General features: G+C 42.3%; 1 protein-coding gene across 1 annotated transcript in view; it reads right to left on the bottom strand.

Annotated features, from left to right (window-relative positions):
• Window positions 1-665: 665 nt before the first annotated feature.
• The window catches only part of TMEM132D (transmembrane protein 132D), a 1095696-nt gene continuing 1080582 nt past the window's right edge, over window positions 666-15779 (bottom strand). The window contains exons 7-9 of the mRNA XM_088482164.1: window positions 13482-13755; window positions 12540-12731; window positions 666-1944 (exon numbers count right to left, since the gene is read on the bottom strand). Coding sequence (XP_088338290.1) covers window positions 769-1944; window positions 12540-12731; window positions 13482-13755 — 1642 coding nt within the window. The 3' untranslated portion in view covers window positions 666-768. The remainder of the gene's footprint in view (window positions 1945-12539; window positions 12732-13481; window positions 13756-15779) is intronic.

Here is a 15779-nt window from a genome sequence, read left to right as displayed (position 1 = left end):
AAAGAAACAAAGGCAGTGCAATGTCTCTGTCCAGGGAGTTAAAATTACTGGATGTCATTGTCTAACATATATCCAGATTGAGGGAATGTCAATATATTTAAAAAAAAATAAAAAAAGTTAAAGGGTAAAAAGGCAACTGGAGTACAGATCATTCCTTTATTGCACGACTTAGGGTTTTAAAAGAATAGACAAATAAAGTTCCCTGTCTCATTCTAACAGTATACGTGGCCATTCTGTGGGTTAAGACCATATTCTTCATACCTCAGCACTAGGTTCTAATGAATTGATAGTCTGCATTCTCATAAATATTAGTTAAACCCACATCATCTCTGACACAGGGTAGGTACACTTTAATGCAAGTTAGCTAAGCTATTACACTTGTGTACAATTATCCCTCTACCCAAGGAAAATGTCATATAGTTGTTTCTGCATAAATATCATTACATTTTCCTTTGGTAGCCTGAAATAAAGTGAAATAATAGGGTTTCCCTTGGTAATATTGTTATTTTAAGATATGCACTTCATGTGACATTTTACATACAATACATACATTTGTATTTTACCCAGACATTGCATTATATTTGTATTATACCCTGTAATAGTCTGTATAAAAAGTTTACATTTTGTGCATTTATTAGTTATTCCATCTTTCATAGTAGATGCTATTTGTGGAGCAAAATATATCTTGAAATAATTAACCAGTTTTGGGAAATCATCATATGTGAGTCTGGCTAAACACTTTGTATCAGAAGATGTTCTGATCTCGGTTTACACATTTTCATGTAACCTTTCCATATAGTTTCTGAGTTCTTTGCATTCCCCCATGTCTATGTCTTGGCAAACCCACTTTATATCTTCTTCATTGTTCACTAAAATGGAGTGGATGTTTGGACAGCCATCCTCATTTGGAATATTCGTAAAAGTGGTAAATTTTACACGTTTCCTTTTCGAGGTCGGTGAGGTAGCAGGTTCCCCCCTCTGTTCTTTCCCTTCATTGAAGGCTGTCTCTGCAGATCTGTATGGCTGCCCATTAACAGTTTTAGGAGGGTTTGAACTGATAAGATATTTGCTTTCTGCAACATTCACTCCCCTGTCTATAGCTGTTATGCATTCCTCTTGCTGCAAAGGAAAATTAATGTTGTTTTCCAAAATTTCTGTTCGATTTGTAAGTCCAACCCAGTCATGTGAATGTGTTATGGTCTCTTGCTCATCCACGGGGACATGTTTGTGCCTATACTTTAATGCAAACGTCACACAATTTATAAGGAAGACAAGTATGGCCAGGCAAAAGACCCCTAATAAAGCATACATCCCAATTTCCAAGTCACTTAAACCTCTTGTATTTTGTGCAAGATCATTTTCCTCTGCCTCTCCATTGTTACTTGGTAGGTCAACTTGGGCAGGAAAACTGGTGAAATCCATGGGCATGTTTGGAAGATGACCATCGTCATCTAAAAGACTCTCTCGCTCTCTTTTCTTGCTTAGCTGGGCTTTGTCAGTGGTAACCTTATTCATGATGTGGACATCCCCCTCCATAGACGGAGTACCAAATGAAGCACCATCTGGTCTTACTCTTTCTAGCGGAGTCTTTTGCTTTCTACCAGTGTAATGATTTTCAAAACGATCCCTACTATTTACAAACCTACTCTCGTTTTCATTGTTCTGATTAAATTTTACTTTAATGTGCCCAATGCCGACGGTAAGAATGCTCTTCCGTTTGGACTTCTGACATAACTCGCTTATCATTAGTTCCACCTTGACCAGTGCTCCTTGGCCTTCAGTGATAGCTGAAAAAACTGGCCATTTAGATTTGGAGTCTTGAGAAACAGAAAAAACCTTCTCATCTAAAGATGTCACACTTAATGAGAAGTCTTTAGTATCATAAACATCCAAAGGAGTCACTGTACCATCACTAAACTGGATCCAACAACTGATTTCTACTTCCTGTATGTAAAACAAAAAAGAAATAGAATGCTCAGCAAACAACAACAGATAAAAAGAAGAAAATGTTTCCATAGAGAACATTTTATGCTGTAATAAATTTTAAACTACTAAGAGGTGAAGGGCACAAATTCATTTCTAAGACATAAAAACACTACTCTAAATTTCTTGGCAATAAAATGTGTTTTTTCTCAGTCGTTCTAAAAAGACAATGAGTCCCTGGGGCGATATGGATTCGACTTTAACAGCAGAATAATAAAGTGACTGTCAGAAGACATTATTATATGCTGACTTAAATTATCGCAGTTGTGTATTTAAATGAAAAAGAATTGCATATTTCAAAAATGGATTCATTTAAAGTTTTCTGTGATTATCTATAAGAAATGATAAAGTACCGTATGTAACCTTCACGTAAAGACGATGAATACATTCTTTTTATGCTCTATATAAACCTTTTCCTATTTCACTCTCAAAAACTTTTCTTGTTCAAAAAATGTTCATTCAGAATCGATGAACTTTAGTTCTATTTATTATACAGTATGAGAAAATTGTATATTGATGATTTATCTTTAGGTACATATGCAAAGAAGACTTTTTACAATCAATGGTACGTAGTAATTTCAGATAAACTTTACCAATTTTCATTTTCTTTAAAACATTTAAAATTTGGCTGCAGTAACACTACTTTCCTTAATTTCTATGTAATCACAGTGGTGTGCGGTGTCATATTTGGAGGTACAGTAGAATTGATAAAGGAACAAGATTATCATGGAACAATTATAATAACTATACCGCCATGGGCAAAAGTTTTGAGAATGACACAAGTCTTGATTTTCACAAAGTTTGCTGCTTCAGTGTTTTTAGACCTTTTTGTCAGATGTTACTATGGTATACTGAAATAAAATTACAAGCATTTCATAAGTGTCAAAGGCTTTTATTGACAATTACATTAAGGTTATGCAAAGAGTCAATATTTGCAGTGTTCACTTTTTCAAGACCTCTGCAATTCGCCCTGGCTCGCTGGCAATCAACTTCTGGGCCACATACTGACTGATGGCCACCCATTCTTGTCTAATCAATGCTTGGAGTTTTCCGAATTTGTGGGTTTTTGTTTGTCCACCCGCCTCTTGAGGATTGACCACAAGTTCTCAATGGGATTAAGGTCTGGGGAGTTTCTTGGCCATGGGCCCAAAATTTCGATGTTTTGTTCCCCGAGCTATAGGGTTCTATAGGCAACTGCATTTATTGATGGCGTTGCCTATGGGGAACAATCTACGGAAAGTTTCACTTTCTGAAGTTTGATGCTTACTGGTACATTGCAGTCCCATAGCATTTCTATGGGGACTGCAGTGCCACGGGGTGCAGCATATGGGTTTACATCAACCCTTCCGAAAACTGCAGTTTTTTTAGGTTTGACCGCATTTTTAGGGTTGATACATCCCACCCTCTGGCCAAAATGTAATGGGGTGAAAGTTTTTAATGCAGGACAAACTAACACCTTCTCACACATTTGTGAGGTGCAAGTTTGTCCCTAAACTCACAAATGTAATATGGTGCGAACATGCAAGTTAAAACTGCAGGTAAACCTGAACCTTGTAATGCGACTTTCATTACAATGTGCGAGTAACATAGATGCATGCACAGATTAGTGTGAATTGTGCATGCCTCTGTGTAAAAAAAAAAAAAAGCTAGCAAAGGGTAATAAAAAATTAAAATAAAAAAACTACGTGGGGTTCCCCCTAAAAGCAAAACCAGCACCGGGTTTTTCTGAGCCAGTCCTGGTTGTGAAAGTACTGGGGAATAAAGGCGTAGGGGTCCCCCATATTTTCATCAACCAGCCCCAGGCTCAGTGAGCCAGTCCTGGTTGTGGAAATATGGGGAACAAAATGATTAGGGCCCCCGTATTATCCACAACCAACACCTGACTCTTTCTAGTGGAGGTGTAATGCCACAGCCATGGGAACCACTTCATGAGTCCCCCAACCAATAGCATTATCACCCCATGCTAAACAGCCCAGGCCTTGGATTCCTGGGGAGATGGAGACCTCCAATAAAGGGGTTCCCCCTCTCCAGGGCACCCCAGACCTGGGCTGATAGCCCGGGGCTATTTCTGGCACCATTGGGCGGTGAGTGCCGGGTTAATTGTGTGAAAAAAAAGAATAAATAATATTTTCTTCTTCTTTAGGGTCCACAGGAACTACCTTGGGGTATGTAGTTGGAGTAATCCGTTGCACCAAACAGCTACAGCTTTGAATTGCCCAGCATGCATAGGGCCTCCTCCCTATATACCCCACCCCCAGCCATTCAGTTTTTTGTTTGGTGCGTGGCCAGTATCCAGACGCACCCTTTATAACAGCTGGGACTGCTTATGCAGTCCCCGGCTTTTCTTTTATGATTTAACTTAGTATTGGAAACTACGGAGTTTAGCAGTACTAGGCACTGAATAGGACGCAAGTACCACTACTCCTTCTACCTCCGCCAATGCCGACACGTCAGTATCGCTATATGCCCTGGGGATTTTGGCAGACCACGGTGAGGCTTAACTAGCGGCATTACTGTGGTCCAGACTGCAATTGGATTCACGGGGATGGTAAGTTAAGGTGATTCCTTGTTGCGGGGAGTCATGTGCTGCAGTCCGGGCTTTTGGTGTAGGAGACACATTGGAGGCTATTGCGGGTGAAGGACTCGTCAACATGTCCTCACTAAGGTGACAGGGTCCAAATCGTCTGTCGCCGGGAACGGGTAGTAGACGCACTAGAGCACACTAGTAAGCATCTGCTACTGTAAGGCCAGCGTACCTGTGCCGTCAAAATCACAGTTTAGGGGAGATAGGCGCTCCCCCAGGTGCTCCTCTTCTAACCCAGACGCAACTTCCGGTGTGAAACCCCATGTCTGGTTTGCTATTTCTGACCACCATGTGTGTGAGATGATCACAGTACGCCTTGGGTACACTGCTGAAAGCTGTTGGTCTCAGGGTTTGGTCTGTCTCCCTGTATACCTCTCCCATGGGTCAGGTATATAACGCTCTACATCCTGCCAGTACCCCGGTGGGGCTGGTCAGTTTATTAAGAATCCATTTTTCATTTAGCATTCGAATGTATATATGCATCATATGTGACTTTAATGCTAGCTGCTGTATTTGTACTGCCTTTTGTTTTCCAAACTGTCAATATATCTATCACTGTGTTTCTCCTCATCCCTCTGTAAAGATGTGTGGGGTTTTTCATTGGCTTTTCACACATGTGAAGAGGGTCACATTGCATTTATACCTTATACCTGTTATGCATTTGCTATGTCTAAAGGTAAAGGGGAGAAGATGAGCCTCCAGTGCTGAGGTCATGTAAATCCTGTTTGGTAGGCCTGCCAGAGCAGGATGTTGTTCAAGATGGTTTGTGTAGTGTCTGTTGTAAACAGTCACCTTTTCTATCAGGTACACCTGCACCGGCACAAGAAGCGCCCTGGGTGGCATCTTGGTCTCAGGTTTTGTCAAATTTAGTGGACAGAGCTGCAGCATCATGAGTTCCTGCTACGGTACTGCCTCCTGCTATGGGGTACCCACAGCATTTGCATTCTGCTATGTATATGTCCCCCATGAATCCCTTTTGGTTTGATTCTTTTTCTCACTCTAGTCAGAGTATGCTGCCGTCTATAGCCCCGCAGCAGGTAATGCAAGCAAATAGACCAGAGGTGGTAAAGCAGGGGCATAAGAGAGGTTCCCTTTAGACATTGTCTCAGGATCCAGACTCGGCCTCCTCATCACACTCTGATACTCAGCGATCTGGTTCTTACTCAGTGGAGGAAGACCATCAATCCTCTGTTGATGTCCCCTCTCTGGTGAGAGCAGTTAGATCTGTCCTAAGCATAGAGGAAGAGTAGGTTCCACCGAAATCTAAGACTCCGGACTTTAGGAGTCAGAAGGTGGGTAAAGAATATTTCCCTCAGTCTGAGCAACTGATGACATATCTGAAGCATGGTGTACTCCAAATAAGGATTTCCATGCAACAAGGATTTTAACCTCTCGGTACCCATTTTCACTTGGTGAATGTGACAAATGGGAAGTTCCTCCAAAGGTTGTTGCTCATGTTACTAGGTTGATCAGGAGCTCTACATTACCCATTCCTCCTCATCCTCACTATAGGAGGTTACAGATAGAAAACTTGAAAATTATTTTAAATCAATTTTTTCATTATCTGGAGCTATTACCAGATCAGCTATGGCTGTTGCCTGGGTAGCCAAAGCTATGGAAGAATTGGCAATGTCTCTGGAGGATAGCATGCCTGATGCTACCAGAGAACAGCTGTCTTGTCTCTGTCAGATGTAAGAGGCAGCTGTGTATGTTGGGGAAGCGGTTATTGATGCAGGTATCTTGGATTCTAGGGTGTCGGCAACTGCGGTGGCAGCCTGGAGTACTCTTTGACTAAGAACCTGGAAGGCGAATACAGTGTCCAAGAAGGCTCTGGAATCTTTGCCTTTTTTTGGGAAAGTACTGTTTGGGCCAGAACTGGATGACATAGTGGCTTCTCTGGCAATATCTAAATCTGCTTGTTTGCCATCTACGACTACCCCTACGTATAGGCAGTTGTCAGTTCAGTTCTTTTGCCCACAGAGTAGGGCCAAGGGGCAGTCTTCCTCTAGACAGGGTAATTCCCACAAGAAACCGCAGACCAAGAAATCTTGGTCAACCAGATGTCCAGCTTCTAAGCCAGACAGTAAGCCCACTGCCTGATGGGGCAGGCCTCACCCTGGGGGTTCTCAGGGTTGGAGGCCGACTTCTACAGTTTTCTCAGGCTTGGCATCAGACAACTATGGATGTCTGGGTTCGAGAGGTGGTCTCTCAGGGTTACGCCCTCATGTTCCTGAGGCATCCCCATCAGAGATTCATTGTTAAAACCCTTCCTTCAGACCTGGTCAGGGCCTTGGCCTTCCAGGAGGCTATTGGGGGCCTCCTGAGGTCAAGAGTTATAATCCCTGTTCCTGTGACTCAACAGGGAAGGGGTTATTATTCAAATTTATTTTTGATGCAGAAAGCAAATCGGTCACATCGCCCTATTCTGAACCTGAGGTCTCTCAACAGGTTCATCCATGTGCCCAAGTTCCATATGGAAACCCTACAGGCAATTATGCTGGCGATGGAGTCTGGAGATTTCATGGTTCCCTGGACATACAGGATGCGTATTTGCATGTTCCTATTGCAACGATCCCACCAAGGGTTTCTGAGGTTTGCTGTAGGTCAACAACATTACCAAATTCAGGCTCTACCCTTTGGTCTGTCCACAGTCCCTTGGGTGTTTACCAAGATAATGGCTGTCATGATGGTTCATCTCAGGCAACAAGGAATCAGGATACTGCCATATTTGGATGACCTCCTGATATTGGCACAATCTCAGGGGGTGTTACAACATCATCTCCAAATGACCATTGCCTGTTTACAAGAGCACGGCTGAATAATCAATTGGGAAAAGTCTTCTTTTTCTCCAACTCAGCAGATGGTGCACTTGGGGGTGCTGCTGGATTCCTTGGGGCAAATGATTCTTCTGCCAATGTACTAGATTGCGGCACTACAATCTCATGTGCACAGTCTACTCTGCAAGCCGAAAGTGTCAGTTCACTTGGCAATGCAGGTACTGGGCTCCATGGTATCCAATTTCGACATGGTGGCTTGTGCCCAGTACCACTCCAGGTCCCTGCAACAATGGATTCTGACTCATCAGGATGGTCAGTATCATCAGATAATGATATGGATCTTGCCAGAGGTTTCGCTCTCCCTTGCATGGTGGCTCCAGGCGACCCATTTAGACAAGGGTCCCCCGTTATGGGTCCCAGATTGGGTACTCCTCACCACGTATGCAAGCCTGCAAGGATGGGGAGCAGTGATGGGTCATTACGCCTTTCAGGGAAGGTGGACGGCTCAGGAAAGTCACTTACTGATAAATATTTTGGAGCTTCATGCAGTGCACAAGTGCTCATTCTGGCGCAGGACTTCCTTCAAGGCAGGTCTGTTTAGATTCATTCCAACAACGTGACCACAGTGGCCTATAATCAACCATTAGGGAGGCATACAAAGTCCAGCAGCCATGAAGGAAGTGGCGAACATTCTGCTGTGGGCAGAATGCCATCTTCCAGCATTCTCAGCAATATTCATTCCAGGAGTCCTCAACTGGGAAGTGGACTTCCTAAGTCATCAGGACATGCAAGCCAGAGAATGGGCTCTTCATCCATAGGTCTTTCAACTCATGGTAGACCAGTGGGGACTACCAGATGTTGACCTTATGGCGTCACGTCACAATCACAAGGTCCCCAGGTATGGGTCCAGAACAAGGGACCCCTCAGCCGCCTTTGTGGATGCACTGGCGGTAAGGTGGGACTTCAGGTTGGCATACCTGTTTCCTCCAATATCCCTCCTCCCAAGGGTCATCAAAAAGTTTAAACAGGAAGGCGGCAGCATAATGCTGATAGCTCCTGCTTGGCCCAGGAGACATTGGTTCACCAATCTGACATGTCTATCCATAGTCAGTCTGCTTCCACTGCCTCTGCAACCGGATTTGCTAGTACAGGGTCCCTGCCTATATCCGGATTTACCTTGGCTGGCTTTGTTGGCATGGGTCTTGAGGCTTCCGTCTTAAAGTCCAAAGGTTTCTCTACTTCTGTGATCCAGACGATGTTGAGAGCGAAGAAGCCTGCTTCAGCCCTCATCTATCACGGGATTTAGCATTCATTTTTTCGTTGGTGTTCTGGGTCTCCCGAGTTCTTGCTTTTCTTCAGGCTGGACTAAACTTAAGTCTTCTCTGGCTACTTTAAGAGTTCAGATTTCTGTATTGTCAGTTTGGTTCCAGCGCGGAATTGCCACTGTGCCAGATGTTAGAACATTGTTTTAGGGTGTTCTCCATCTGCAACCTCCGTTTGTCCCTCCGGTGGCACCATGGGATTTATCCTTGGTTCTCAGGGAGCTGCAGGCTCCCCTCTTTGAACCCTTCGACACTGTAGACCTCAAATGGTTGACAGCAAAGATGCGTTTTCTCCTCACTATCTCCTCAGCTCGCAGAGTTTCTGATTTGGCAGCACTTTCATACCGCTCTCCATATTTGATTTTTCATCAGAATAGAGCTGTCCTCCATACAAGGGGGGGGGTACCTTCCAAAGGTGGTATCCCCTTTTCATATAAATGAGGAAATTATAGTCCCAGTCTTTCAGTCTTCTGGACTTTCCATAGGAGAAACTTCACTGGATGTAGTTAGAGCTGGTACGATCCACGTACTGTAGATCCGAAGAGTTCGATCAGAAAATTTGATGCATTGTTTGTGTCATATGGCTTTCATAAGAGTGGCTGGCCAGCTAACAAGCAGACTCTGGCTCGGTGGCTATGCATGACTATTTCTCATGTGTATACTCACGCTGATCTCCCAGTTCTGAACATGGTGACAGCACATTCTACTCGGTTTGTGGGACCGTCGTGGGCGTTTAGACATGGCACCTTTGCAGAACAATTATGCAAAGCGGTGACTTGGTCTTCAGTCCATACATTTATCAAATTCTATGCATTTGATACTTTTGTCTCCCAGGATGCTTCCTTTGGGTGGCTAATTCTCCTTTCTGCTTGGAAGCATCCTCACCCTTAAGGGAACTGCTTTAGGACGTCCCCAAGATAGTTCCTGTGGACCCTATGGACCCTGAAAAAGAAAATAAGAGTTATGGTATAACATACCTTCGTTAACTCTTTTTCTTTGAGGTCCATAGAGTCCACAGGGCACCCACTCTGACACACCTGACCTCAGTTGGGATCTGTTCTTTTCTTTTTGTATCACTGATTCCCTCTTTATTTTTTGAGAGTGTTTCTTGTGTACATTGTACTTCCTTCTCCAATTTCAGTCTCTTGCCATTAGGCTTGTTTACAAACTGAATACCTGTGGCTGGGGGCGGGGTATATAGGGAGGGGGCCCTATGCATGCTGGGAGTTTCAAAGCTGTAGCTGTTTGGTGCAATGGATTACTCCAACTACATACCCCAAAGTTGTTCCTGTGGACCCTATGGACCTCGAAGAAAAAGAGTTAACTAAGGTATGTTATACCATAACTCTTATTTTTGCAGGAGAAATAGAAATCCCAGCAAGCATCCCCTGCATGCTGGTACTTTAAGTATCAGCATTCAGGTCATTAAGGGCCTGCTGGTATCTCTAGATCACCTGCAAAAGAAATATTCAAAAACCACAGGACACAGATGCCAAAGGTTTTATTATTTTATGACACATGCACTCACTCATTCACTCACGTTCAACTGCACTCACACTACATACTTACCTTGTCTCTAGTGCCGGTATGTCCCCTTCTCCATTAGAATCCTGCGATCGGGACCTGTAAAATAAAAATACCATATTCACCTACCCCTTGGTTCCAGTCCTCTTCATTCCAATTAGGCATCCTTGGTCTTCTTTAAATAACAAAAGAAAAAACGCGGACCACCGGACATAAGAACTGTCTTCTAAGAATGGTACTTCGCAAATGACTGTTTAGCCGGTGCATTTCCTATAAAAATGCATTAGCTGAAAGTTCAATGGCTGAGTGAGATGAGCCTCCGTCTCCCTCAGCCAATGAGTGGTTCCCATCATAAACTACAATGGTGGGAACTGCTAGGTTACTAAAATGCACTTTAGTAACCTAGTGGTTCCCACCATTGAAGTCAATGGTAGGAACAGCTCATTGGCTGAGAAAGGTGGAGACTCACCTCTCTCAGCCAATGAACGTTCAGCCAATGCATTTCTATGGGGAATGCAGCTGCAGATCCATCATTCACGAAATACCATCCTAACAGGGCGGTACTTATGTCTGTTGGTCCGTGTTATTTGGTATGCTTTTTTAATAAGACAAAAGTTGCCTACATAGAACGAAGAGAACCGGAACCAAGGGGTAGGCGAGTATGGTGTTTTTTTCAATAAGACCCCGATCACAGGATTCTACTGGAGAAGGGGACACACCGGTGCTAGGGACAAGGTAAGTAGAAAAACAAAAACCTTTGGTGTCTGTGTCCTGTGTTTTTATGTTTAGATTTCTTTTGCAGCTAAACTAGAGGTACCAGCGGGCCCTTAATGTTCTGCATGCTGATACTCGTGGTTCTACAAGTACCAACCATTTTTTCCACAAAATCAATCCGGCAGCCATTGTCCAGGGGTGCTAGAAATAGCCCTGGGCTATAAGCCCAGAAATGGGGTGCCCTGGAGATTGGGAACCCAGGGATCCCCAGCCTGGGCTGCTTAGCATGGAGTGATAATGCTTTGGCCAGTGGACCCCATGAAGTTGGTCCCACGGCTGTGGAATTATACCCCTTGCTAGAAAGAGTACGGTACTGGTTTTGGAAAATACAGGGGACCCCATACATCTTTTTTCCCCCATATTTTCACAACAGGACTGGCTCAGAAAAACCTGGTGCTGGTTGTGCTTTTAGGGGGGACTCCATGTCTTTTTATTATTTTATTTTTACACTTTACTAGGTTTTCACACAGAAGCATGCACATATCTCACTGATCTGTGCATGCCTCTATGTAACTCACACCTGCTCAGGCTACACTTGCTAGCCTGAAGCAGGTCTATTTTTTTGCGAGTATTAAGTAATATTGTGCGAACACATACAACTCACACTCTATTACATTGGCCAAGTTGTATGCTTTCCATGGGAAAACATGTCGATGGAGGTTTCAGCAACTGCGAATTTGCATGTTCTTGCACTCTTTTACATAGGGTGAGTTCTAAAAATGTGCGAGTATAGCGCTATACTTACACATTTTCAAAACTTGGACCCTATTACATTTCATGTTTTTTCTAAGCATCTATAGCAGCCAGTAGTTTCTTACATGTGAAGTTGCTGGCTGTTCCATGCAAGTGATATGCTGTTCCATGCAAGTGTGTGTGGCGCTAGGCGAGAGATGGATTAACAACAGGGCAGCGGGGTGACCACCCCAGGGCCCCATACATAGATACATCACCAATATGGTAGGCACTGTGGAATATCTGAACTGGGGTTTCTGTGTGGCATAATGTGAACTGGCCCCATTAAAGTGTAACACATTTGTGGTGCTGGGAGCATTGTGCCAGGCTATGATGTCACCGCTCAGAACCACTGCTACTCCCAATCTCACACAGTAGCAGGATAAGTAGCCCCCACTGCATCACAAAAGGTAAGAAGTGGTGGATGTAACGTGGACTACGTAGAAGTGCCAGGTGGAGTGTGTGTGTGTGGGGTGGGGGGCATAAGAAGCTTCCTGTGGTCTTGATTAGATGTCCTGCAAAGTGATCTTTAAATCATAGTGTTAAAAGCAGAATTCATTGAAAAAAAAGAAAGAAATAAACATATAGTGCTCGCATGAAATGTAAAGCAGATTCTTTATGAGCACTTTAGGTTGGAGTTTAACTTTGCGCCTTTCCAGATTATACATTGTAAATAGAACACTGATTGGAATGTAGGCACAAAACATATCCCTTAAGCATATTGCAACTATTGGCTGAAACTTTCATAATTGGTGACCAAATATTAAACCATCATGATCAATTACAATTTATTTAAAAGAATTCATACTTATTAAATAACATTTAACGTGATGGAACTAATACCTGTTTGGGGGAATTAAAATGCTCTTGTGCTATGGTAGTTGCAAAGATTGCTCGGTTACTTCCAGGGCTGAGCTGAAGAGAGAGAGACAGACCTGTCACCACCTGAATGCCTAGATCTGTGATGGTCACCTTCTCATCTACAACCATCACTGTCTTCTCCGCTAGGATGGCATCAGAAAGAGGGGATAATATCTACAAAACATCAGAGTAAATGTACACTTATCAACATTTTTCTTCTAAATCAGACAACAAACACCACGTTCAATATTCTAATCTTATACTATCTTTCTACATTTCGTCTGACTTCAGCACACCGTCTGATGCTCGTGCTAAATGTGTAATGCCTGGGGGAGCAATATCGTTATTTCAAGTACAGTACATGTTCGCTGACAGTTGGAAAACAAGAGAGCAGCATCACCCATAAAAAGCAGACACAATTTCCAACAAGAACATTGTTAAATAAAGTTTGATTATTGGATTATTTAGAAATGTATATGACACTAATAGCAATGTCCTAAAAGAAAGCTTTCCAATTGTCAAATTTCATCAGTTAGGCTGCATTCAGTTTATATACTGTAGTCAACTTATATCTATCAATTTGATTGTCCTTTAATGTAAATACAGATGCTCCTCACTTAACGACCGAGTTCAGTTCCTACGACTAGGTTGGAACAAATTGGTCACTAAATGTTGAGCCATATAAACTTAATGCAGGTAATCGCTTTTATTTAATTCTGAATAAAGAAAAAGTCTAAAGGAAACTTATACTGTAACTGTGTATTACTTTGCATAACTCTTAAATACTGTACAGTACATTTAAAGTTATAAAAAAAAAAAATTCAGAGTAACATTTTAGTAATTGTACTATGGGTTGTTAAACAGGTAGATTGTTAAGTGAGGAGCATCTGTATGGTGAATGAGATCAATGATTTATATAATTACCTGTAATGTTGTCATACCAACTTCTTCTCCTATCAGAATCTGGCCTTTGAGACTCACAACGTTTGGTTCATCCATTTTGATAAATTCTCTTATTAAATCCGTGATGTCAACTTGCCAGTCAGATCCAAGCAGGTAGGCAAGCTGGCCAACATACTCAGTAGACTCCGCTATGAACTGTGTGAGGACCCGTAGGATGGCATGTTGATATTGCAGAGTACAACCTCTTCCCTTTTTATCATCGTCATCATCATCATCACCACTGTCCCTAGCTGGTCTAGAAAACAAATTAAGACAATTATGTTTTACACCTTTCAATTATTTAGTAAATTGTTGTAGTTAAAGCAATAACCTTTCTCAAGGAATCTAATGTTAATAAGATATTACTAGACCAAAGAGTCTCAATAGCACTCAATGGATTAAATTCCTAGCCAAACTTTTAATACTGGAAAAAATGGACTTATTACTGAAACTGCCTGATAACAATGCAATTACAGAGTCATGACCTTGACCTGAAGTGCTGAAACACAATTTGTTCAAATCACCATTGTCTCTAGTAAATCAGTTGGCAAAAACAAACACAAGGGGGTATATTTACTATAGTGAGAGTTTTTAGAAGTAGAGATGTTGCCCATAGCAAGCAGATTCTAGCTATTATGTTCTTGAGGCTGCAAGTTAAATGTTAAGTAGAATCAGATTAGTTGCTATGGACAACATTTCCATTTTTAAAAACTCTCACTTTAGTAAATATACTCCAACACTATTGCACATGATGAACAAATATATATATATATATATATATATATATATATATATGTTTCCCTTACAAGTGTTGAAAATGGTAGAGTGGAAAAGGAAACATACACACATCTGTTTTAGAATTATGCAAAGATGGAGAGAACATACAAACACCACACCGAGCCTTGGTTGAAATTGATCCCAAGTCCTTACTGCTATGAGACTGTAGCAGCATGGTAACACAATGGTTACTGTCCCCATTAGACTGTTAAAGAAAAGCTCAAACAGATTTCTTGCTAGAGTCTATCCACTGTATGCTGACCAAGAGGTCTATTTATGCAGCTGAGAAAATCCTTTTCTCCAGAGAAAGGGCTTTTCTCAGATTCTCTAGAGTTATCAAGGTTCTCACTTATTTAGCATTGCTTACCTCTGTGGGAATGGTGGGATCTTGCAATTCATCAAAGTTACCTGGTAAAGTCAAACCAGCAAAGCCTGACAGACTTTGCTGGATCCCTTGCAGTTCAAATCTCTTTACTGTGACCCTTTGAAAAACCTCACAGAAGAGCAGGGTTTGCTTTTTTTTGGTTTGGTAAATACAAGGGCACTGAAAAAAGTGCAGATTCACAGAAGTTAGAACTGATTATTTATAAGTAGAACCCAAATCTTAAACAGAGTTTATGTACATTTTTGGATTTATTATTTTCAATATACTGTAGGAGAACATTTTTTAACATTTATCATCAACTTTTCCCTGAATTCTTACAAGTCCGAACAATTTCTTTTATGGGAAGATTTACTAAAATTTCCAAAAAGAAAAATTGAAGGTGTTGCCCATAGAATGAAACTCTAGCTATAATTTTTTTGATTGAACGAGGAGTGTGTATATAAGTAGACTACTTTATAGTTTCACATAAGTATACTTTGTTGTGTGTTGTAGTACTGTATTTGTATCATGTGTCCAACTTTCATTTAATTTTTTTATGTTATACTAGCTGATGTACCTGGTTTCACCCGGTTAGACCTTAGATATTTAATTTCCTTCATACCATCTTAACTTAACTTATATGTTTCGTTTTCGCTGTGCAAACTTCTTTAAGCTCACCATGCAGCTGGCACCACACAGGGCACTTGGTGTCGGGGGCCTGCAGGTTCCGGTCTCAGGGAGACTGTAAGCTGGAAGCGGCTGTGCAGGATCGTGGGACACAAATGTCTCTCAGGCCACCCTCGTCTCTCCACAACTGGTTACATTCCTCCAGCTAACCAGAGCTCAGCCATGCTAGGCAAGGCACGTTACTTTCCCAACATGGTGTCATAATGTTGCTAGATGCAGGAGCCAATCATTACCATCACCTTGCCTTTCTCAGGGAAGCCTTCAACCCAGGGCTGCTTGGCGTTACAGTTAGCCAATGAGGAAGCAGGATGGAAAGGGCCATCTGGCAGCAGAGAGCGGAGGATAAGAGACACAGCAATAGCTGCTTGGCAGCTGTCACTAACAGTAACGCGGGGCCAAGAGGCTCTGCTCCCACAGATTACAAGAGGAGCTGCTGTTGCTGGAAGGGGAGG

The sequence above is a fragment of the Taudactylus pleione genome, unplaced genomic scaffold (genome assembly GCF_031769625.1).
Source record: "Taudactylus pleione unplaced genomic scaffold, aTauple2 ptg000282l, whole genome shotgun sequence".
Lineage (NCBI taxonomy): Eukaryota > Metazoa > Chordata > Amphibia > Anura > Myobatrachidae > Taudactylus > Taudactylus pleione.
The sequence above is the reverse complement of the archived record's forward strand: the minus strand, read 5'-3'. Positions and strand labels throughout refer to the sequence as shown.